At 41.0% G+C, this 25588-nt stretch overlaps 1 protein-coding gene across 1 annotated transcript in view; it reads right to left on the bottom strand.

The window, feature by feature from the left end:
• The window catches only part of Cnga1 (cyclic nucleotide gated channel subunit alpha 1), a 38376-nt gene extending 12788 nt beyond the window's left edge, over positions 1-25588 (bottom strand). The window contains exons 1-2 of the mRNA XM_028864271.2: positions 25340-25588; positions 649-769 (exon numbers count right to left, since the gene is read on the bottom strand). Of these exons, the coding sequence (XP_028720104.1) occupies positions 649-755 (107 nt within the window). The 5' untranslated portion in view covers positions 756-769; positions 25340-25588. The remainder of the gene's footprint in view (positions 1-648; positions 770-25339) is intronic.

Consider the following 25588-nt stretch of genomic DNA (forward strand, 5'->3'; position numbering starts at 1 on the left):
CCCTCCCCCATCACTTTCCACCCCTCTTCAAACTACCCCACAGCAAGTTTAAATAGAATGAGGGAGGAGCATGGCATTCTATGGGCTGTGTGCCCAGTGAAGACTAGATCTTCCACATCGCTGTTGTTTGATGTACTGGTCCATATCAATGTTTATCCAATAGGAAGTGTAGTACCTAATTTTAGGTTATTTTATACGTGTGAATGAACTGCCACTTCCTGATATTTCCTTCCATTAAAAGAAAATTCCATAACCCACACATATTCTATCCACTTATGGGTAACTATTTTAAATTATACTATTAAATTATATTATTAGATTTTATATTCTATATACTTTTCACATTTATGTATAGCAATGTCATCTATTTAGAGTTTATACTTCCCATAGGGAAAGGGTATTTATGAGTAAAGAACTATTTGTCATAGTCATTTAATAGGTACTTCCATAAACTACCCACCACAGTATTCTTCATGTGATAGACAAGTTATGCTGTTCCAAAGTATAAATAAATTCCACCAAATTAAATAGATTATAGACTTATGGGGACAAATTACAAAGCTAAATTGATGTCAAACCTAGATAAGTTTAAAAACAAAAACAAAAGGTGCTTGTATTAAAAGCTCATGAGAAGGTGTGTAGATTCACCTGCATGCTCCATTTTCCATGCGTCGGATTTCCTTTTCAATGGCTGGTACAATCGCATTGGGAACATTTACAAAGGAGTGCCATGTATTGATAATGTTTGTCTTCATGGTTAGTTTAATATCTGCGAAGAAACAAAACTCGTCAATGAGAAGACTTTCTTATGTTTACATGTATAACCCCACTTCATGCTACAGGGGCAAGAGGAAGTAAACAAGCAATCAGTAAACAACAGAGCTCTACTGAGCTCAAAAAAGTATTCAAGCTGTGGTTTTTCAACTGAGCCACGCTGTTCCACACTTCTGTGTCTTTGCACATGCACCCCTGGAACTGAGTCTAGGCAGGTGTTACCCATCTCTCAAGTCCATGCAAGTTCTCCTCACCCTTAAGAAAATGAATCACATTCCCCCTTCTCTGCTTACAGCAATGTACACACATGGGAATAAATCCCTCATATGCTAAACCATCATGCATTCCATCTTCAGAGCGACACTATAACCTTTGGAGAGACCTTTGTCACAATGGCAGCGTGCTTGGCATATAATAGACATGCAAGAAACAGCTACTCATTGAACAAATCCTGTTTGGTTTTCTGTGGTGGGGACATGTTATTGCTTTTTCTTTGATGTTGTGAATAGAACCTAGGGCCTTCTACATGTTAGACATGCTCTCTAGCACTGAGTTTTATTTCCAGCCCCAAATCTTGTTCTTACATTGTAAAAACTATACTCACATAACTTTTCCTCAGAAGTTATTAACATTTTGTGAAATTACAATGATTTTTGAAACAGTTGTTTGTGGTGATATTTTATTTGTGCTGAAATGTGGTGATATTTTATTTGTATGTTAATAAATAAAGCTTGCCTGGAGATGGCGGGGGGGGGGGGGCCGGGGAAGTTCAGCCATTTTAAGTAAACAAGAAGTCAGGTAGCACATGCCCTTAATCCCTTAGGTAGCACATGCCCTTAATCCCTTAGCAGGCAGTATCTCTGTGTGTTCAAGGCCACAGTAGGAAACAGAGCCAAGTGTAGTGACACACACCTTTAATCCCAGTACCAACCATAAAGACCTGTACAGACAGACAGTAACAGAGCTTCATAGGAAGAGGTAGTGAGGTAGCTGGGTTAAGAGAGCTAATGAGAGAGCAGAAAAGCAAGGCATATAAAGTCTGGGTAGACAGGAAGTCAGCGCATTTGGAAGCTGCAGAGTTGGTGAGGTAAGGTTGGCTGGTGGCTTTCTCTGATCTCTCTACAGCTTTAACCCAAATTTCTGGCTCCGTGTTTTTTTATTTTAATAAGACCATTGAGAAATTCATCAACAGTTGTTGGGGTGTTAAATACAGCAAATGACCCACAGCATCCAATCCTCTCCCTTTGTGATGTGCTTGTGTGATCCATAAAGACAGAATGAACTAAAAATATCTGCATTTCCCGGATTCCTGTGCAGTTTAGAATCTCAGGGTCTTTGAGGGATAGACAACGGTCACATATGCATCTGTGCTGCTTGGAAAACAGAATTGAGATAAAACAACAACAACAACGACAACAACCAACAACAGCCAGCACGAATAGGCAAGGGGACCGGTGGGATTTTAAGGCAGAAATCCCTGGCCAGTCAGTCACCAGTTCTCTGGGTCCTAAGAACAGGGCATTTAGTTTATACTGGGGGGATAGCGCAAGAACAGGGAGGCTCTCAGATAAAAACCGCTGCAGTATAAGTGGTTCCCTGAGCTCTAGCTCACAATTTAGGGGACACGTTCCTGGATAACAGCTCCAGTGACAACTTTTTCACTAACCCCCTGGATGACAGAAGGAGAAGCTCCTCTTCAGGCTGGGTCTGGGATGCTGCTTAGGAACCATGCTTGGAGCTCAGTCTCCTCTGCAGGCCAGGTCTGGGATGCTGTTTAGGAACCATGCTTGGAGCTCAGTCTGGAGCCTATTATCCTAAGCTTTGCAATGACCATTAGGTCCCCCAAATTATGCCAAGAAGAAGAGGAGGAGAAGAAGAGGAGGTGCAGGGAAGAACTGGTGTGCCGGCTAGTTTTTGAAGATGAACAACTTTTTTGAGCGACTTTTTTCTTGACTGTCAGTATATACAGAATGCTGTAAAACACGGTCAAAATAAGAGTAAGGGAAGAGATTAGATGGAGAGACTATAAAAGGAAAGCAAGCAGGAAGGTGGGAAATGGGAGAGGAAAAGAAAGTCTGGTGCACTGTCAAGATTTTATTATCTGGAGAGAATATAAGAGTAATGTTGGGTCTGGGGAGAGGGCTTGGTAGGTAGGTAAAGTACTTGCCATGAGGACCCGACTTAGACTCCTGGAACCCCATGCCAGGCAGATTTGTAATCTGTCTGTAATCCCAGAACTTGGGAGGCAGAGATAGGATCCCCTGGCAACTGGCTAGCTAGACTGGTCAAATTAATGAGCTCTGGGTTCAGGGGAGAGACTCTGCCTCAATATAGAAGATGGAGAGGGATCAAGGAAGGAACCTGCCATCAACCTTCGGTCTCCACATGCATGTTCAACCATGCATGTACACACATATATACACATGCAAACATGCATACACACACCACATATACAGACATAATAAAACAGAATATTAACGACCAAACTTTGTGGCTGTGGTTTGAAGATATGTATAATATTTTCCATAATTTACTTCAAAGTTTTCTACTAGTCTAAACTTTCAAGACAATGAGAATATTTCCTCCTAAAATGCATTCATAGGTCAGTTATTGAAGGACCAAAAATCATTACAAAGTATGTTGCAAGTTCACAAGTGTGATAGTTTGAATGTAATTGCCCCCATAATCTCATAGGGAGTGGTACTATTAAGAGGTGTGGCTTTGTTGGAGTGGGTGTGGCCTCGCTGGAGGAAGTGTGTCACTGTTGGGTGGGCTTTGAGGGTTTGATGGTACCTCAGGATACCACCCAGTGTGTCTCAGTCGACTTCCTGTTGCCTTCTGATGAAGATGTAGCCAGCACCACATCAACCTGCATGCTGCCACGCTGCCCTCCATGATGGATAATGGACAGAACCTCTGCAACTCAATTAAATGTTTTCCTTTTAAGAGTTGCTGTGGTCATGGTGTCTCTTAACAGCAGTAGAAACCTTAACTAAAGTAACAAGCGTGAGAAGAGATTCAAAGAAAGGTGAAGTTGGGCCAGCAGTAGGCTCAGTGGTAATGTGCTTTCCATGTAACCATGAGGACCTGAGTTTGATCCCCAGAATCCACAGAATGCTGTGTGTGGTGATGCATGCTCACAATCCCAATGCTGACAAGGCAGAGACAGCAGGATCCTGGGAGTTCTCTCGGCAGCCAGACTTAGGTCCAGATTCAATGAGTGAAGAGCAACTGAGGAAGACACCCCGTGTCAACCTCTAGTCTCCATACATACATGCACTCACACCTCCCATGCACATGCATGTACACACATACACACTAAGCGCACACACAACTAAAGATAACAGTGATGCAAAAACATCCTTCCCTTCATCTTAGGAATGTTCTGTCAGCTATAGAAATGATCTCTCTGGACAAAAATCAGACTGAGGTTTCTAAAATCTAGAAACCGTGATCAGCTTTGGTCATTTCTCCATGTTGTACATCTGAGAGTGTACTGGGTAGGCATGTTTACATTTATGATCATGCTGCTCCCATAACATGAATTCTTTTTCAATTTTGATTCTGTATGTGTGTGTGTGTATGTGTGTGTGTGTGTATGTGTGTGTATGTGTGTGTGTGTATGTGTACATGTATGTGCACTATATGTGTGCAGGAACATGCAGAGGTCCAAAGTGGATAAGATACCCTGGAACCTGAGTTACAGACAATTGTGAGCTGCCATGTGGGTGCTGGAACCTGAACCCGGGTCCTCTGGAAGAGCAAAAAGCACTCTTAACTACTGAGCACCTCTCCAGTTCCATGTAACCTGAGTTCTTTATTGTTTTCCCAAAAAGAATCCTATTTGCCAATCAAAACCAGTTCCTCTATCCCCTGTGATGACTTCAGTAATTTTTAGGGAGAAGAATTCATCACACATCTTTGTTCCCATAATTCTCTATGTCTACCTCTTAATACACAGGTACGGAGGTGCCTGGCCTCTTGGCAATGTGCACTTTTTGGGAAAGTTTATCCAAAATGGTCAAGCATAATATTTAGCATATACTAAAGCTTTTAAAAATTTGAATGTATCAGTCCTGTGCCAAGTCCTGTGTTCTAAAACGTACTTCATTATTTTAATTATTTTAATTGTCAGTGAAAACGTAAGTTATGAAACAGGAGTCACAATTTGTATTTATTTTTTATGACTTAAAGAAAATTACATGTTTGCAACTGGACCCAATGCAGAGATCAATGGGTATGGGGGAGCCTAGCCCTACTGGCTACATAGACATCACAGCTCCTGCGTCTGTAGCTCAGAGACATCGTGGAAGAGGAGGTAGAAAGATTTTTGAGAGACAGGATTCCAGGAAGTCTGCCGTGAGATAGTCTCTCCTGGAAAGGACTGCATAAAGAAGACTGTGCAATAGCAATATCAGTGGACATGTAAACACGGAAGGGAGAGATTTTCATGGTGCCTCCCATCCCCAGACAAAGACCTACAGGAACTATTGGCTGCTGGGAGAAGGAGAACTAGCCTCTTCCAGAGATGAGCCCTCTTATTAGTTGTTCAATGCACAGTGGTCAGCCTTGAAACCATGCATACACAAACAACAAAAATAGACTATCAAGTTCTATCTACACACACACACACACACACACACACACACACACACACACACACACCAAATATAATCAAAGATAAAGAGGTTATCAACTTGAGGGGCATGAGAAGAGGGATTCAAAGGAAGGCATCTGGGAGTAGCTGGAGGGAGGAAGTGATGTAGTTCTATTTCAATTAAAAATATTTTGAAAATGTAAATATGTTGAAAGGTATGCCTTTGTATGTGTGTCTGCATGTATGCCTTTGTATGTGTACAACATGTACACGCAGGTGCCTACAGAATCCAGAGGTCATCCAATTCCTCGGAACAGGAGCCACAGGTAGTTGTGAGCCATCTGGTGCGGTTCTGGGAACCAAACCTGGGGCATCTGTAAGAACAGCAAGTGCTCTTAACTGCTGGGCCATTCCTCTGATCTCTATATTAATTTTTATTACAGAAATTACATCACTTGCTATGACAGAATTATCTTGATTACTTATTAAAAAGCTAAAAACACAAAGGAGAAATTTGGGGTGGCCAATAAACAAAGACTATGTCCTGGGACACAGGGCTGGGATGGTGAAACCTGACTCCCAGCAGATCCTAACAGGTCCATGCCTAGGCCCGCCTTTAAAAGGCTCTCGGGAACAGCTTGAATTTTAAAGGAAATACTTGGTCCATGTCCAACAGAATTCTATTCTAGCTGGCATCACTCTTGGCTGGTGGTTGTGTTCTTGGCCCACAAGCCTACCTTGGCATTGGGCAATCTATAATAGTGTGGGACTACCCACATGCTGACTTGTTTTGGTCTGGATGAGCTGCCGGCTGGGTGTGGTGCAGATTGGTAGATTTGCGGCATTGATGAGTCATACAGGAACCGGAAGCGTCTCCACCCATGGTAACTGTCCCCAGAGCCTTGCTTGTAGTGTCAACTCACAAGCAGGTAACTATGAACACATTATCGGAGCCACCCTGGTCCCAGAGGGTGGCTATGGCAACAGATTACTCTTTCGAGGTATTCTTCTCATTCTTCCTGAATGCACAAGCCAAGCCTAGCACAGAGCTAATTTAGGAAGCCTAGGGTACCCAAGCTCAAACAAAGTCATGTGCAAGCAAGAACCTTCACCTCGCTTACGGAATTTCCAGAAACTAACCAGGTAACAGTCAGCACGGGTGAACTCTCAGAAAGAGAATTCCAAATAACCCTTTTTTATGGAAATTCAATGAGTTGGAGGCAAACATTGAAAAATAACATTCCAATATTCTGAGAAAATTCAGAGATGGAAACAGTTTTTAAAAATCATATTCTTGAGTTGCAAAATATCCTGTGATGAGAGATTAAAATTGCAACAAAAAGTCCCCTTTGGAGGTGGTTTAGCTACTTTCCCCATTGTTGTGATAAAACAGCTGACAAGAAGCAACTTAAGGGAGGGAGGGACTTGCTTGGCTGTGGAGGACAGGCTGGTCCTCCTCCTCCGGAAGCGGAGTAGGGCAAATGCTAGCGCAATGCAGCTCGCTTCCTCCTTCCCATTCAGCCTGGGACTCCAGTCCACCAGGCAGTGCTGTGCATACTCAGAATTCCCTACTCTGTTAAAGACTGGCTGAAGCCGGGCACACACCTTTAATCCCAGCACTCGGGAGGCAGAGACAGGTGGATCTCCGAGTTCGAGGCCAGCCTGGTCTATAGAGAGAGTTCCAGGACAGCCTGGACTGTTATATAGAGAATCCCTGTCTTGAAAAACAAAAACAAAATGAAAATATTTGCTGAAAAGACTCATAGACATACAGAGAGGTGTGTCTCCACAGTGATTCTGAGTTCTACTTATGTTAATAATGACAATTAACTATCATAGGAGGCTAGATCAAACTGAAGAAAGAATTTATGACCTCAAAGATAGACTCTAAAATGTACAATTGGAGGAGAAAAAAATAAAAGGAAAAGAATAATGCTTATGAGTTCCTTTAGAGTTGTATTAAAAGAACAAATATTTAGACTATTGGGGTTCAAGGACTTGAGGATAGTAAAGGAGTAGAAATCTTATTCCAAGAAATACTAACAGAAACCTTCTTACATGTAGGTACTGGCATAAGGCTGTCAGCCAAACCTATGCCAGGATATATTATAATCAAGCTGTCAACAATGAAAGAGAAAAAGAAGATGCTCAGGCCTGCAAAGGAAAATACAAGACCACATGCAGGGCTGCCTCAGATTAGCTGACAGCAGACTTCTCAACAGGAACTTTCTAGGCCAGGAAAGACTAGGATGAGATTTTCATAGTGCTAAAAGAAAAATCTAGATATGAAGCAAATAGTAATACACATAGAGTAAGAGACTCCAGTGCAATAATAGCTTTATGCGATACAATAACCTTCAACACATGCAACACAACCATAACAGCTGTATACAAAACAACAAGAGTATACAAGACAGTAATAACTGTAATGGTAATAGACGAATCACAGCAGACAACTGAGAAATAGCAGCATTAAGTTGTATCTTAAACAGGCAATCAGCAAAGACATAGCAAAATTAGATTTTACCTAAGACTCTAACTTCTAGCTCTCATAGTATCCAAAGATGCTACACAAGCTTCCAAGGAAGAAAGCAATCAGCTCTACCCATCTGTGAAGCCTACAGACCACAAAATGACAAGTCCAGCAAGGTATATCCAATGATGCAATAATGGCACTTTTATCTTGGGGCAACCAACAACTGTCTAACTATGCTTAAAGCCCACCCAATAGGAGAGAGTTCATGGCTGATACTGTAAACCGAAAAATCATGACTAGAGAGGTCATAGATTCTAGACTACTGCATTTTCTTAAACCAATATAATTCCTAACTATATTCTAAACACATATCCTTGTACCCACAGATAGGTGTAGCTTTTCTCTCTCATTAAAGAAGCACCTTACACTGTAGGTTCCAACTCCACCTGAGGGTAACACAACTGAATGTTGAGTCATAAAATTTTTGGCAACACTGAAAAGATTCTCAGTGTGAGACAAAAAAAAAAAAAAAAAGTTAGTTCAAAATCCAAAGCGTTAGTGAATGTAGGGTATTTCTGGCAGCCCAGTTGCTTTGTGAGGCCTCAACTGCAGCCTGGGTTCCCAATACACAGCACGCTCTGTCTGCTCAGCACAAGCCGCCACATCACACAGCACCAACAAATAATACCTGAAAGACCTCAGTGCAGATTCAAGACTACCGTTTGCTCTGAATTACAGTGTTGCTACTGTACATACCAAGTTTTCTGCAGAACAGAATGTTTCTTACAGAACGTAATGGTTTAGCTACAGGAAAAAAAAAAAAAAAAACCTTTCTACAGTTATTCCTCAGCATTATTAAATTAACATATCTTTAGATTATGTCAGAATACTTGGTTATTTTGGTTCTTTTTTTTGTAATTTTTTTTTTTTTCAAGACAGGGTTTCTCTGTGTAGCTTTGCGCCTTTCCTGGATCTCGCTCTGTAGACCAGGCTGGCCTCGAACTCACAAAGATCTGCCTGCCTCTGCCTCCCGAGTGCTGGGATTAAAGGCGTGTGCCACCACCGCCCGGCTTTTTTTGCAATTCTTGCTTGCATTTCTGACTTCAGTTTCATTTTATATAAAAAGAATCATTAAATGACTTCTGGCTTGGAATTAGAACAGGATTTCCAAAAATTGCTCAAATAGCCCAAAACATACCTGTGCCATTTTGTGCTAAGTATTTATTGAAAGTGATGTTCTCAACATTAACAATTATATAATCAAAATATTGATTAACTCTGAAAAACACATTGTACAACCTGAAATATCAAATATTCAGTAAGGATTTAATTCTATATATAAAAATAAAATAAGTTAGTGTGCAAATTAGCTTTAGTCTCTACTAGATAATAAAAGTATATGTATGCCAAAGAACTACTTGAAAATAAATTTATTCTTGACCTCTTATTTCTAAATGTTTGATTCGTACACCCATTTTATAAACCTATAGGTTTTGTAGGTTTATTTAGAGGGAGTTACATGAAATTTTCTCACGGGTTACAAGTAGAAATGTCTTAGAAGCCCTGGCCCAGGAGCCCTTATCCATTGTTGATGAGCATAAATGGGTTCAGCCACTATAGAGATCAGTTTGGCACTTTCTTAGAAAAAGAGAAATAGAACTACCGCGTGGCCCAGATATACCACTCCTGGAAGTATACCCAAAGGACTCTACATCCTGCTACAGAAATACTTGCCCATTCACATTGATTGACGCTGTATTCACAATGACTAGGAAATGGAATTATTCTAAATGTCCATCAGCCAATGGAAGATCAATGAAAATGTGGCACATATGGGATTTATTCAGCTCTAAAGGAAAATGAAACTATGAAACGTGTAAGAAAATTAACAGAACTGGAAAACACACTGGGTACGGTAGCCTAGGCTCAGGAAGTCAATGCTTCATACTAGCTCTCATAGGTAGATGAGAGCTTTGAATATTTAAATTTCCGTGTTTGTCTTAGAATGCCTGTAGAGTCCCGAAAGAAGCCATGATGGATTGGGGAGCTTTTCAGAGATGAGGATAGTAGACAAGTGTTCTGCGAAAATAGAAAGAGGGAGTCCTGGGGTGGCAGCGCTAACGGATGTGGAGGCAGGAGGATGGGCTGGAGAAACGGTAGAGGGAAGAGTAAGAGAAACTAAGAACATATGAAGAAGCCATATGAAAACCTATTGCTTATAAGTTAATTAAAAATATTTTATAGTATATGTGTTGCAGAAGCTAGCACTGAAAATATAACTTTTGAAAGCATTTGAACGGAAGTCCCCGACATGAGTGAATGATGCTCCCCCACCACTCCCCCACCCCCCACCCCCACTCCCACTCCCCCACCCCCCACCCCCCCACCCCCCCCAACCCCCCACCCCCGGTAGCCATGTTATTTACCGAAAGCAGCAATGCTAGTTTTAGGTAACTTCCTTTGATCTCTCGGTCAAGGAGGCCCCAAAACAATATGGTCTGTTGACACTGCTCTTCGTTGACCACAAGGAAAGGACTGTAAATCTTTCATAACACGTACTCTGGATTCGGACATAGGAAGATCGCGCTGAAGCTGAACCGGAAGCTCCCTCCCTCTCCTCCAGCTTTCACCGTGGTAGAAGTTGCTATGCAAGCAGCCGAGGAAGAAGAGTCATCAGTGGTCTTCCCCAGCCGTGGGCCTTACCTGCTCCCATGCCAACTTGCCTGGCATGATGTGCCCATTGGTCTAAATGATTGTTCCGGGGATAACCAACTTCATTCTGGTTGAAGACCACTCACTCTACATTAGTGAGTTCATGCCTGGTGCTGTGGATCTGGCCATAGGCCAACGGCCGAGGAGATCGTAGACCCTAGGGTGAACCTACTGCTTCTGTTTTCTTAAATGGATATGTTGTTAAACTGCCTCCTAAAACTGAAGGACAGTGCTACCCTCAGATTTGTGAGGGAAACTTCTCTTTTCAGTCAGCAATGGTTAATGCAAAGACTCGCGACTGTTTAAGGTGCTGAGGATAAGGGACCACTGAGCACCCAGCCTTAAACTGAACATCCATATCACCCTTCCAAGAGTCGGGGAACATCGCAGAAGAGGGTGCAGAAAGAAGGTAAGAGGTGGACAGTAGAGAAGACAGACATAAATGCTGTCTTCTGGGCCTGTGCTTGTTGCCTTCATAAACTCACAGTAGCTGCGGTTGCCTGCACAGGCCCAGCACAAGACTGGACCAGTCAACATTCAGTTATGGACAAGGAAGGGGCTCATGGGGCCCCAGCACTGGCCAAGGAGATGGTGGCTACTAATTGTTGCTAGAAGATTGGGGGGGGGGGTCCTTGTTTTCAGTGGTATAGTCACTGCTGAACTGCCCATGCTCCAAATGTGTAGCTCCACACCATTAGCAGACCAATGGCCTTGCTCAACCACAGTGGGCCACACAGCAAAAACAAAAAGATATGGTAATGGGAGGGGAACTTGCTGATAAAGGAACAGTTTGGGATGGGAGGGGTAAAAGAGGGTGAGTGTGAACGGAATGTATTATACACATGCATGAAATTGTTGAAAAGTAAATTAATTTTTAAGTCAAAAAAATTAAAATAAAAAATAAATGAAAGAAACCATGCTCCATACCAAAAGGACCAGACAGACTTCTATGGAACATTCTGCCCTATAACTGCTGAGTACACATTTTCCTCATAAGCACATAGAACATTCTCCAAAACAGGCCACAAAACAAATCAAAACAAACCTTCAAAAATTCAAACTATATTGAATGTCTTTTCAGACCACAGTACACTAGAAGTAGAAATCAGTTACAAGAAAAACTTTGGAAGGTATTTACATATACAGAAGTTAAACATCTGACTTTGGGATAACCCATAGCTGAAAGAAGAAATTTAGTAGGAAATTTTCATTTTTCTTTAAACAGGTAAAAGCGTAGACACTGCCTACCGAGTTCTGTAGGACACAGGAAAGTTCAAACTATCAGGGCAGCTCATGCAGCCAGTGCGTGTCAGAGAAGCGGGGAGTTCTTCAGTGCACAACCTTTCACTGCAGCTAAAGGAAGCAGACAAGCAAGTGCAAGACAAATCCAAAATTAATAAAATAAAAGAAGCCATAAAGACCAAAGCCGAAGAAATGAAACAGAAACTACAGATTACCGAGAACAGCAAAAGAGCTTGTTCTTTGAAAAGGAAGACGCAAACTTGACAAGCAGACAGGAGAACTTCCCATAAATAAAATCGATTATGAAAAGGAGACATTACAATTGATGCTACAGAAATGCAAAAGATCTGAAAGATTATCACAAAAAATGTATAGTAACAAATTAGTCTAGGAGTGATGGAAAATCCATAGATATACACACTATATCAAGATGAAGTCATGAAGAAATAGAAAACCTAAACATATCAGTTACTGAGATGTAATCAGTAATAAAAAAGACTCACATTAAAGAAGAGCCTAAACCAAATGAATTAGAACAATCATTTAAAGAAGAATTAGTGTCTGTCCTCTTTAAGTTATACAAAAACAGAAAAGGAAGGAATTCTTTTAAAAACTCTCTAGAAGGCCAGCATTACCCTGATACCCAAATCAGATAAGAACACAACATGAAGAACCAACAGACCAGTACCATGGGAAAACAGAGAACCACAATCCTGAACAAAATAATGGCATACCGAATCTAGAGGACATCAGGAAGTTTGTTCAATATAACCACCCCAGTGAAGAGTTTCCCAGGACCGCAGGGGTGCCTCAATATTCTCAAACCAATAACATGTATATCACACCAAGCAAGAATAAAGTATCAAGGACAAAAGCCATCTCAGTAGTCATTTTTAAAAATTCAACGTCTTAAGGAAAAAAAAAAAGGTCTTTAGCTGGGCAGCAGTGATGCACACCTTTAATTCTAGCACTTGGAGGCAGAGCCAGGCAGATCTCTGTGAGACCCAGGACAGGCACCACAACTACACAGAGAAACCCTGTCTCTGAAAAACAATAACAACAACAACAAAAATCAATGTCTTTGATAAAAAATCTCTAAACAAATTAGGTATAAAAGTAATGTACAGGTAAGCTGATATGATCAAAATATTTGTGTATATATGTATGAAAATGTCATAATAAAACATAGTATTCTGTACAATGAGTGTACTACTCATAATTTTTAAAGCAAAAACAAGGTGCCTCAACATAGCAAAAGCAGGCTCAGTCAATAGCTGCAATTGTACAGAATGGGAAAGGGCCAAGGCTCAGTCTGATGAAGAGCTTGATGGAAGACCCAACATTCCCCTCTGATTTCAAAAACAAAGTAACAGTGTTCTAGCTTTACTTTAGATTATACCAGAGGTTCTAGAACTTGTAATAATGAGAAAAAGAAAGAAAAGACATCCCCATCATGAAAGGAGAAATAAAACTCTTTATTTGCAAATGACAAAATAGTCTACAGCAAGAAGCCTAAAGAATCTCCAAAGATAGAACAAACAAATTTACCCAAGTTTTCAGGATGAAAAGGTCAAAGTAAAGTTTATATCTATGTAGTAAACAGTTAAAAACACACATCTCATCTGACGATGCCAATTTAAGTCGTTTCAAACCTCCCACGTTCATCAATAGGTTATGGGATCAACAGAGGGTGCTGTGAAAGTGAATGGAAAATGAGGAACACACATAGGTAAGAGTTTTCAAGTGGGAATGGGCACTCATGAAGAACAGCGTAGATGGAAGAGGGAGACAGCCCACCTGGAACATAGAAATCAATGTGATTGAATTTCCACACCCAGAAAGGCACTGAAGAACAGACCTGTGAAACTAAACGTGCTTTGTTAAGATAGGGGCTTATTTTTCTTCCCAAAGGAAGAGAAACCTTTAAAGATTTTAAGGAAAGGGAAAGACATCATCCCACATGAACTTTAGAAAGGCCAATATGGTAGCTGTGCACAGGATAAAGTAGATTATATGCACCATTCATTCTTGCTACAGAGTCTCGATCTGATTTTTAATATTGGTCATTGATCCTCTTCCTATATGTATAGAAGTTGTTTCAAATATCCTACATTCACCCCAGACTCCACTTCCATCCCCCATTCCCAAAAGATTATTAAACTTGAACCACACTGGTCCCCTCACTGACAGAATATCCAGGTATTAGGAACTGGTCAGAACCCCCACAAAGCCTGGTGCAGTGGTTTCTATGGGAACATGGGAATATTACTGACTTGGAGATGTGGAAGTTAAGAGATTATTAGGAAATGGTCTTAGTTTGTTTTTATTGCTGTGCTCAAATACCATGAATTTATTTCATTTTACAGCAGGAAGTCAGGCCTAGATCTGAAGTCAGGAGCGTAGAGGCAGGAACTGGTACGTGGAGTGCTGCTTACTGGCTTGTTCTCATGGCTTGCTCAGTTTGCTTTCTTATTGCACCCAAGACCACCAGCCCAGGGATGAGCAGGACCTTCCCACATTAATCAGCAATCAAAAAAAATATCCCATAAATGTGGCCAGGCCAGTGTGATGGGGACAATGCTTTGGTTGATGTGTCTTATTCCCAGATATGGCTAGATTTGTGTCAAGTTGACAAAAACAACCAGCACAGGGAATGATGCAGGAACACTGACTTTATTTGATGCACACAGATAGCACAAAGCCAGCCCACAGAAAGGCCCATCCAGGGCACTCACCACCCTGATTCACCACCTGCCTCTTGCTCCACACACTGGAATGTTCCCGCTGGAATGCTGCTCTGAATGACCCAAAGGCCATGTAGACACAACTGGTGATGGCAGCATCACTTGAAAATGGATGGAAGCAGCACAGAGGAACAAGAGCATTGTGCCCATACAGAGGTGGTTCGGGCCAGAGGTGGTGTGGGAGCCAAGAAGAGATGCACCCACTCCTCTTCAGAGAACTTGAGGTAAAACTCCCTGAAGAGACAGAAAGTCTAGAGCATTCTTGGACAGAACCCTGAACACTGATCCAAACAGGATTCAAGGTAGGTGCCTTAGTAGGTACCAAAACAACTATGTAAGAAAATAAAACAAGGTTGCATTCAGAAAACCACAGCAGGTGCACGCAGATGGTGGAGAGTTGTGTATGGGAGTAGAGAGAGAAAGAGAGAGAGAGAGAGAGGGAATGAATGATATATTAAGCACCCTACTTTCTGAAGGAAGATGAGGGTTGGAGGTTTCTTCTTCTAAAATTTTTATTTTTATTATTATTTTTTATTTTATGTGCACTGGTGTTTTGCCTGCATATGTGTCTGTGTGAGGATACCAGAACTGGAGTTACAGACAGTTGTGAGCTGCCATGTGGGTGCTGGGAATTAACCTGGGTCCTCTGGAAGAACAGCCAGTGCTCTTAACCACTGAGCCACCTCTCCAGTCCCTAGTTTGAGGTTTCTAAGTGAGACACTGCCAGTTTTACAACGTAATAACTTACGGAGAGACCAAGGTATACAAAAGCTTCCGTAGGTGACAGGCGATGACCAGAGTAGTGAGCCATGGAAGGATGCCAAAGGATGCAGTGCTGTGACATTGTGGCCTTTGTCTCCCAGCACTGAGTGGTTCCAATGGAAAAGAGGGGGAGAGGTGGGTGTAGGGAAAAATCCTAGGATGCACGTCAGTCCTGAGACTGGGGGTAGGTAGGGTGGCCGGAGTGGAAGTATAAGCGTGCAAATGGGATAGGGAAACTGTAAGATACTTAAATGGAAAATGACATGCTCTAGTCTTTGAGAAGGAGATACCAGAAGAGGAAAATGTAATAGAAAGGTGAAAGTCAAGGGGTCAAATCTATCAATAAGTTTGAGGGACAAGTCTAATGGGAAGAGCAGAGCTCCGTGACAGAAGCCAGGAACGGAGGGTTCTTAGTGAGCGTGTGATTGCGAAACATCTTCGAGTCCAGGACTTGGGTGACCCTGGTGGAAATGAAGACCCTGGTGGAAAGAAGGTCTCCAGAGTGGAGAATGACAATAACATTGCACAGTTATTGAGGGTACTCAGAACAGCAGGGACACTCAGCCAGCAGGATTTAGTAACTGGAGACTTTTATTAAATTAGCTCCTAGAGCTTTTATGGTGTGTAAAAAAAAAGTCAAAAAACCTTTTTAACAAAGAGCAGACCCCAATCTTATTCTTGTCTTCTCTCTCACCTCCCTCCCTAGATGCAGCCACTACCATAGGCCAGTTGTGTGCATCCAGGTCTCTCTGACCTTTAGACATCTACATAAGCAACTGTAGCCAATGTACAGTTTGTGTCATGGTTACACAACATCATCTTCCTCTCCACATAATTCTTCAGTTTGCCTTTTTTCTACTTGAAGTTGTACTTTGAAATTTACCCCTGCCAATATGCACAGAGCTATTCAATTTCATAATATATTGTGTTAATATTGCAGCTCATCAGGACTCTACAATTGGTTTCCTTTTCTATTTTGACTCTCTACTAATGAAAATTTGTTTTTTTGCTATATAAATACTTTACTGCCTATAAATCCTTTTGCTGTGGTAAATACCCTTTGTAGGTCTCCATAGACATAGCTTTGGGAATAATGCTAACATATAAGTCCAGGAACAGTATCGCCACTTCTAGCTCAGGCTTAGAGCCAATGAGAAGGCAGAACAGAAAGGCAATATAAAGACAAGTCAGGCAGGAAGAAACTCTTTCTGGAGAAGATACTGTTGGTGGTAAGCTAAGCTAGTTGTGGCTATTGCTCTGATCTCTTTGGCTATTTCCTCTCTGTGTTTCTTATTTACTAAGACTGTTTAGAATTTCGTCTACACCACAATGCTACCATGATGGCTGTTCCATTTGACATTCTGCTAGCCCAAAACAAGCTCAGCACTTTCTCCTGAGCAGTGCTATCAAATTTAAAGTTTTCCTCTATCTGATAAGTGAACATTTTTGCAGTGAGGCTTTTGATGTGGATGTATTAATAAAGTTGGACAGGCTCTTAGGCTTATGAGTCATTTACATTGCTTTATGTTAATTATATATTCATACCTTTGGTCCATTATCTTGGTTGGAGTCTTTCTTATTAAACACTAAGCACGTATTTAATAAATGACTGCTATGTGTAAAGCATCATTATCCCTCTGGTCTTGAAACTATAGTCGAACTTCGATTTTACCTTTCAGAAGTCACCTGCTTATGTTTTTCCTGTTTGTTACTAACATACTAAGTCATAAAAGTAAGTGCTCACTGGCGAGTTTATGGCTTGTATAGCAATTCAATGCATACAGACGTGAGCCATCTGTTTACAGTGCAAGGCAAGCACTATATCAATTGAGCTACATTGCAGCCCATAGTAGTGTTTTAAGAAACATTTGATGTGGAGGATCTAGGTGGGAAGGAAGGGAGGAGGGAAGAGCTAGGAGGAGTAGAGGGAGGGGAAACTGTAATCAGGATATATTATGTGAGAAAAAAATAAATTTTAATCAAAGGGGGCAAAAAGAAACAGACCATTGAAAGATGATAACTCTGGAGAGCCTAGAATTAAATGGTTTTTGTATTGCTTGAATTTTATAATAAAAGGATACATACATTTGCTTAAGGAGCACTTTTTACCAATATGAATAAATACATTATTAGGTAGAAAAAGCAGATTTTAAAGCAACATTTGTAGTAATAGCATTTTATTAAAATTATATACATGCACACAGAAAGGATCAACACTTCAGTATTGACTCATGGTAATGTTAAGTCATGGGATCCTCTCAGTATTTTCCCTTTGTTCTTTATGTTTTATCCTAATATATTTTTGTTTGATGGAGGAAAGAATACTTCATAAATGAGATTCTGTTTAATAGCAACAGGCATTTGTGTAAACACCTCTGTTTTTATTTTATTTTATTTATTTATTTATTGGTTTTTTTGAAACAGTCCTGGGTGTCCTGGAACTCACTCTGTCGACCAGGCTGACCTCGAACTCACAGATTCACCTGCCTCTGCCTCCTGAGTGCTGGGATTAAAGGCATGCGCCACCATCACCCGGCTCTATTTTTTGTTTTTTAATTAATTTTTATGTGTATGAGTGCTTCGCATACATGAATGTCAGCACATCACATACATGTGGTGCCGGTGGAGGCCAGAAGAGGGTGTCAGATACTCTTGAACTGGCATTACAGATGGTTATGAGCCACCACATAGGCGCTGGGAATCAAACCTGGTTCTTCTGGAAGAGTGGTCAGTGATCTTAACCTCTGAGCCATCCCTCCAGCCCAGCACTTTCACTTTAAAATAACGTGTTGTTGTTGTTGTTTTTCACTAAAGCAGGAGGTATTTGTAGGCCAAAGAGAGTAAAGTTCCACTGAGACAAGAACATGCTCTGGCATATACGGCCGGATAAATAACGCAACAGCCAAGCAGGCATGTTTTCCAGTCTTGCCCGATCTCAGTTCATTGTGGAGCTTAGTTTGTTTCTTAGCAGGCAGCAATACTCAAGGTGTTGTTACTGTCTGGAACCAGAGCCAGCTTGGCCTGCTCCACAGCAGGAGGAATCCAGTTCCTGAAACAGCGATTGCCTGCTTAGCGAGGATGAGCCTTCTAAGCACAGACTTGAGAAAATTGCTATGAAGCCTCAACTGAGATCTTTCTGGGCTCTGGACTCTTCCTCTTCTGTCAAACAGGGGTGATATCGCCATGTCTATGGTAAAGACTGTCTGTGGAAAGCTAAAGACATTAAGCTTCACTGAAGGCTTGAAAAGTTACACAAAACCAAGCGGATGATATGAGAATGTAATCCAGGTTCAGTAACTGAGGTAGACACACAGACAATGCTAAACCAGGTGTGGTGGGCTCATGCCTTTACTCCTAGCCCTCATGAGGCTGAGGCAGGAGAATCGCCATGGGTTAGAAGCCAGCCTGGCCTAGAAAGTGAGACCCTGTCTCAAAGTGTAATGCTAGTGTGATGAAAATAATCTTCTAATCTTTCCCTCCAGTTATCACTCTGAGAAGTCAAAATTGTCAAGGGAACTATTAAGAAAATAATAATGATTATCACAGGATCAGAAGCAAGCTGTAATTCCCTTGAAAAATTATTGAGAGCCAACACCAGACTTGGTATGTATGCCTCTGGAAAACAGATGGACTGCCGAGCTGTTAGCACTGTGGGAAGAAAACCCCAATACTTTCTTGGAAAGAAAATACTTTTAACAAGGAAATTATTATTATAATGAACATTGTCACAATCTTTTACAGTCCACAGATAATGCATAAAGTGTTTGCCACAAGATAAAAATCTCAATCGATAGTGAAATGAACAAAACTATCAAATAATGTTTTCCCATGCTCCATTTAAGCCAGCATATATAATAAAAATAAATTATGTAACTATTAAGTATCAGAGAAAGCAATCATAGTTATTTTAATATTTAGTTTAAATTTAGTTTACTATATAAACACGTTAGCCAACCTTCTGTTACTATAACAACTAGAAGTTGAACTGAGATAGTCAACTTATAAGGAGAAAAGGTTTACTTTTTTGGCTCATGGCTCCAGTTCATAACCAGGTTGAGACACTGCTTTTAAGTCAAGGTGAGAGCTGCAGATGGTAAAATCAGGGAGCTTAGGGCAGGGCAGAGCAAAATGACTTACCCCGGGCCAAGAATCAAGAGAAAAGAAGGAAGAGGTCAGAACTGACCATCTCCTTCACGAACACTCCGGTGACCTAAAACCTCCCCACTAGGTCCCTTCCCCTAAAGGTTCCATCATTTCCCAACAGTCCCACCCAAGGGTTCTGTTCCTCAACACAAGGGCTTTTAGCAGCACAAAAAGCCTTCTTCAAAATTCGTATGCTTTTCTAATCACATGTAAACCCACAGACTACACAAAGCCAGGAGACCGTATCGCTTCTCCTTCACAAACAAGAAAGAACAAAGAACCTTGAACATGTGACCCTTGGCCTCCACAGTCATGTGACCACACTTCCACGGCTTATAAACAGTGCAGTCTGTTGAGTTATTCTGTTATTGTAACAGCAGAAACACGGAGACAAGCCCTAAGCATCCACTTCCTGTTACACATATCCATGTTTACAGGCAAATGACCCATTGTCTCAATGTTCTGAAAGCCTCGGAGGAGCGGGGAGTTTACTTTCTCTGCCTTACTATATTACTCTCACATTTTATGGTTCTAATAAAGGTAAGTCAACACTTTAGTCAAACACTTAGGATTGAGCACTGAAGTCCCCCAGGTAGTAATCGCACACACTTTGTCAGTTAGAGTGAGTAGTCAACACTTGGTGTAACAGTTTGTCTTCTTTTGTAAGTCTATGCCTTGTTCCCGAACAATCACATTAAACGTACTTATATTTTGGCTGGAAGTAACCTGCAAATAGTATACAAGCCAACCCGGGCGTCAACATTTTTTGCTTCTCAACATTAACTGACTGTTGGCTCTCTCAAAGCTGTTAATACCATACAGGCTGCTGAGAAGGGGAAAGGAGAAAGGAGAGGAAACGGGTGAGATGCTGGACACAAGTGTGTTCTACAGGGCCAGTGAGACGGCTCAGGAGGGGACGGTGTTTGCTACCACGCCTGATTCCCTAAACCCAATCTCCAGGACCCATATAAAGGTAGAACAAACTCCACACATTAAAATACATTTATTAATGACAATAAACGTTTTAAAGAACGTATCACCCAATCTGTGAATATCGTGTGTACATAGGCCAGTACTGCTAAAGTTGGGAGAATTTAAAAAAAAAACTCTCCAAATTATGAGATCTGTAACTTCAGGAGTTTGCTACACATTAGAGGAGATGAATTTTTGTGGCAGAGAAAATAGCATGAAGCAAAGCCAAAATAAAAAAGGTAACTCTTGAAGAAAAGTCCAATGACAAATGTCTCTCTCCCTCTGCTACCTCCCCTGTGTTTGTGTTGTGTATATGTGTAGTTTTGAATCAGGGTCTCACTCTGTAGCCCAGGCTGGACTGGAACTCACTATGAAGCCCAGACTGACCGTGACTTTGTGGTAATCCTCCTGCCTCCACCTCCTGGGTACTGGGATTACAAGCATGAACCACTATCCTGGGCTTCCATATCTTTAATGGCTGGTTTCAGGAACTGAATTGTAGACTTTTAAATTTCTCATATGGAAGCACTAGCCCCTAGCACCCCTGAATTTGGAGACAAGAGCCTTTGAGGACGTGATTAGTTAAAAAGGAGTTGGATCTGCTCAATCCAATCCAATGGGTGTCCTTGTAAGATGAAGTAAAGGGCACACAGAAATGGGAGAGAGGCCCGTGAGAGTGATCTGGTAAGAAAGAGCCACAAGATGGCTACCTGCCAGTCAAAGAGAGCATCTACAGAAGAAGCCGGAACTGCACACACCTTGATCTTGAACTCCGCCTCCAGAGCGGGGAGATGGTGTGTTCCGCTGTGTCAGCTGCCCAGCCTGTGGACCTAACTGACTCACTTCTTCCCTTGTACCTGAAGTCACCTGAGCATTATTTATGATGCCCACTAGAATGCCAACAGTGGTTACACCGCATTGTCTAGGACATAAGGACCAAAATATCTATGTGTTCAACACAGACACAAATTTTGAGTACTCTTGCCCTGCAGCTGGTTGACTCTGGCTGCATTTTGCCGTGCTTGCTCGAATAGACCCACACGGCTGGGATTAGGGTACCGGGTATTGCTGTTTTCTCCTATGCGTTACGAGCTGGAGAGCGTACCATCAACGCACAGTCATTGTGTTCCAGTGGCCCTTCTATGTGAGCCCCCCACCCACCAGACTTGAGGACAAGCGTCAGTGAGCTCCCATTTTTATGTCCTTATAACAGTGGTTCTCAACCTTCCTAAAGCTTCGACCCTTTAATACAGTTCCTCACGTTGGGGAGACCCTAACCACAAAATTATTTTTGTTGCTACTTCACAACTGTAGTTTTGCTACTGTTATGCATTGTAATAAGTATCTGACATGCAGGGTGGTCTTCAGCGACCCCCGTGAAAAGTTCATTCACCCCCAAGGAGTCGGGACCCACAGGTTGAGAACCACTTCTCTATAGTTTCCATCAAGCCCACAATAAGCAACCCACTTTTTCTTTTGAACTTGTGTCATTTCTTTTATTGCACAAACACTCCACGTGAGTCTAGTTAAACAAGCATCAGTGCTCAGCGCCCCTTTAAAGGCTGTGCTGGGACGATTGCGGACGCTCTGTGAGTGTAAAACGCTCTGTGAGTGTAAAAGACGTGTGCTCATTGCTCACTGGCGTCCTTAGAGGAAGATGGTCCTGAGAAAACCCAGTGTGCTTTAAAAAGAGATTTTATTAAATTTGTCAGTTGATTTTAGAAGATTCAACATGTTAAGACATCAGTTTTGGTCACCTAACAAGAGATATCTTCTTTGTGAAAACCCGCTTTGTACTTTTGGTAATTTTCATTAATATACATTATCTAATAAAATTTACATTTTTATAAGATCTGCCATCACATTATCTAATGGGCCTAAAGAAAAGTTAATACTTTACATTTTATTTTATGATCTATCATCTTATTAACCTGATCACTTTTTACGGTTTTTAAATCAATCCATCAGAGAATGTAGGGTCCATATTTATTTATAGGTAAATATCTTCAAAAATTAATCTCACATCAAGTCATGGTGGCACATATTTCTGATCCCAGTGTTCAGGGAACAGAGGCAGGCAGATCAGTCCAGCCTGATCTACATAGCGAGATAATGAGTTCCAAGCTAGCCAGGACTACATAGTGAGACCCTGTCTCAAAAATTGAAAAGAAAGAATATAAGAATCTTAATCTTTAATCTTTTTCTTGTTTTGTTATATTGGATAGAATATTATATTTGGAATTCTTTAAGTATCTAGAATTTTTCCTATTATTTTCCATTAATTTCAGATACCTTTTCCTATTGCATTAAGTTTCTTTCCTTATAAGTTTCAGATTTTATAAAGAATAAATGTCATGTTTTATCAACCACTTTCTTATCAACTGCACAGACACTGCTAAAGCTCAAGATGATTCACACTCAAACATTTGGAAGCTGTCTGAAGTAGTAATGATCGTTTTACCCCCAAAGTATAGAATTCGCCAATTATCATTCAGAATCGTGGTGGAGATTACCTGCTGATGAGCAGGTACCATGTCTTTCTTCTCTGAGTGGCTGTGAAGAAGGGCAAGCTGAGAGAGCCAGGTGAGGGCCACAGCCAGACTAAAGCTACCACGGGCTGTTTGTCACACACTGTCACTCACAGGAAATAAAGAGCCCTGGTACTACATAGACCGTTCCTTTGACCTGTTGACTGGAGGGTACAGTACGGAGCAAAGGAAAATTTGTTTAGGAAAATGCTTTGAATTGTGAAAATATGAAATAGACATTTGTAGAACAGGCTAACAAGGAAAAACTACGTATGTGGGGATGCAGTAACTTTTTGGTGGTAATTCTTGGACATTTATTTTCAGTTTTTCCATTTTAATTGTTAGCCAGTTTAACTTTTGATTCTTACTTTAAATTCATGGATTGGTTCATTATTTCACTCAGATTTTTTATCTTAGCACAACAACTTCACAACTTAAAAAGAAATATTTCCAAGGGAAACAAAGACCAACAAGGATTTTGCTGTTGTCAATTAATGGTTGAGTTTCTGTTTTTTTTTTTTTCCTTTTTTTTTTTTTTAATAAGAAAGGTCATTTCCAAGGGAGAGACTCATTAATTTATATATTTCTTTTTTAATTTTTAACATTGAGTATGGCCATAACACAGAGACTGTATAGTCTTCTTTTTAATTGGATTTATTCACTTTATTTTATGTGTGATATTCTGCCTATATGTATGTCTGTGTATCACATGTGTGCTTAGAGTCCTCAGAGATTAGAAGAGAGCATCAGATGACCTGGAACTGGAGTCGAGGGTGGCTGTGAACCACCTTGTGGGTGCTGGGAATCCAACCTGGGTTGTCTGAAGAGCAGCAAGTCCTCTTAACCACAGGGCCATCTCTCTAGCCTCATATGATTTTGTTTTGGCTTTACTGGAATTATTTTGTGATCAATATCAGTAACTGTTCCCAGTGAGGAAAGGGAGCATCCTCTGATGGATGTCGGTGCAGTAGACAAAGACTGGATTCCTTTCAGCACATTTAAGTTCTGATGCTCCACACTCATCTTCCTTTATTCCATGGCTAATGATGACACTGCTGAGTGAGAACTGACCTCACACAGGCTAGCAATAATAAAACAGCTAGCGTAGTGGACATAGGAAGAGAAACCCCAGAATGTAAAAAGCCAGTAATTCGGCATGTATTGAGAGGGGCATTTCATAAAGCTTTGTTTTATAGCATCTGACTTTCTAATATTGACTAAAATTACTAACATTTAAAAACATGAAATCATAATGAAAAAGATGATAAAATGATAAATAGCAGTTTTTAAATATATAAAAACAAAATGTGGTAGTAGTTGGTAAGAGTTATTTATTTAAGGCCTAATTAAAATGCATATGCTTGTTGTGGAGAGTTAAAGACATGGTAAGGCTGGGAGAGGGATCAGCAGTTGAAGAGATTGCCAGGCAAATGTAAGGACCTGAGATCAGGAAACGGGAAACCCATGTAAGTGCCCTGGGGGCACCGTGATCTGCCTGTAATTCCACGAAAAGGCAGACACAGGGGAGCTGTAAAGTAAACTGTAGCAAGACTAGCCATCTTGGTGACCTCTGAGTTTGACCGAGAGACTCTGCCTCATAGAATAACATAGGAGAGCAGAAAGGGATGACTCCTGACTTCAACCTCAGTCCTTCATGTGCACATTGACACACATGCACACTCACAAGTACAGGCACGCACCACATACATACACACACACACACACACACACACACACACACACACACACACACACACATATACACCACACACTGGAAAAAAAAAGTAGGAAACAAGAAGATGGCCTGGTGAAATTCTGGCCCTCCCCAAAGAGGAAGTGGTACCCTGGGGAGTCCCCTGCTCCCCACAGACCACATCTTCATCTCTGAATGGAGGACCAAGTTGTCCTAAAAGCTCTTATAAAACTGCCTAACACTTGGGAGTTTCCAACAAATTGGCATTTATATTTCTACAGTTAATTCTCTGTTACCATCTGTGTGAGTTTGATGCCCAGTCTTCAAATATTATAAAGAGAAAGAGAAACTAATATTTAATACTTTCTTTAGGAAAAACACACACCTGTCATGATCACTGCATTTGACTTCTAAAAACAAATTTTAAATTTTCAAAAACCCAGTGGTGTTTACCAGTCTATAATATCCAGATTCACAAAGTCACGGGGTAAGACCTTTATTTATTGCTATTTTTAGCTAAACTCATGTGTCAATTCACAAATCTGAATCAAAAATGCAGAGACAATAAGGATTAAATTATTAGCTGTTTCTAAAACCCTGTATCATGGGAACCAACACAACAGCTGGGATTTTTGTAAATAAAAACACATCAGTATAAATAAAAAAATATAATTGAAATTACCCCTGGGGTCTTACCTGTGCTTATTTAAGTGAGATGTCTGTCTCCCAGCAGTGCCAATCAGTGGTATATCCAAAACAGACTCAGATATTTGGTTAATCTTGGCATTGTCAAAATCCAGATGCAACTTTTCTTAAGTAATAAATAGGATGTTGTTTTCCCTCCCCTTAAGCAGCACGAAGGGCTAGTTTTATTAATTATTCCTCAGAAAATTAAGTTCCATGGCATTGGCAGGGGAGGATGTTCGTGGCTCAGTCCTGGATTTG

The sequence above is a fragment of the Peromyscus leucopus genome, chromosome 10 (genome assembly GCF_004664715.2).
Source record: "Peromyscus leucopus breed LL Stock chromosome 10, UCI_PerLeu_2.1, whole genome shotgun sequence".
Classification (NCBI taxonomy): Eukaryota; Metazoa; Chordata; class Mammalia; order Rodentia; family Cricetidae; genus Peromyscus; species Peromyscus leucopus.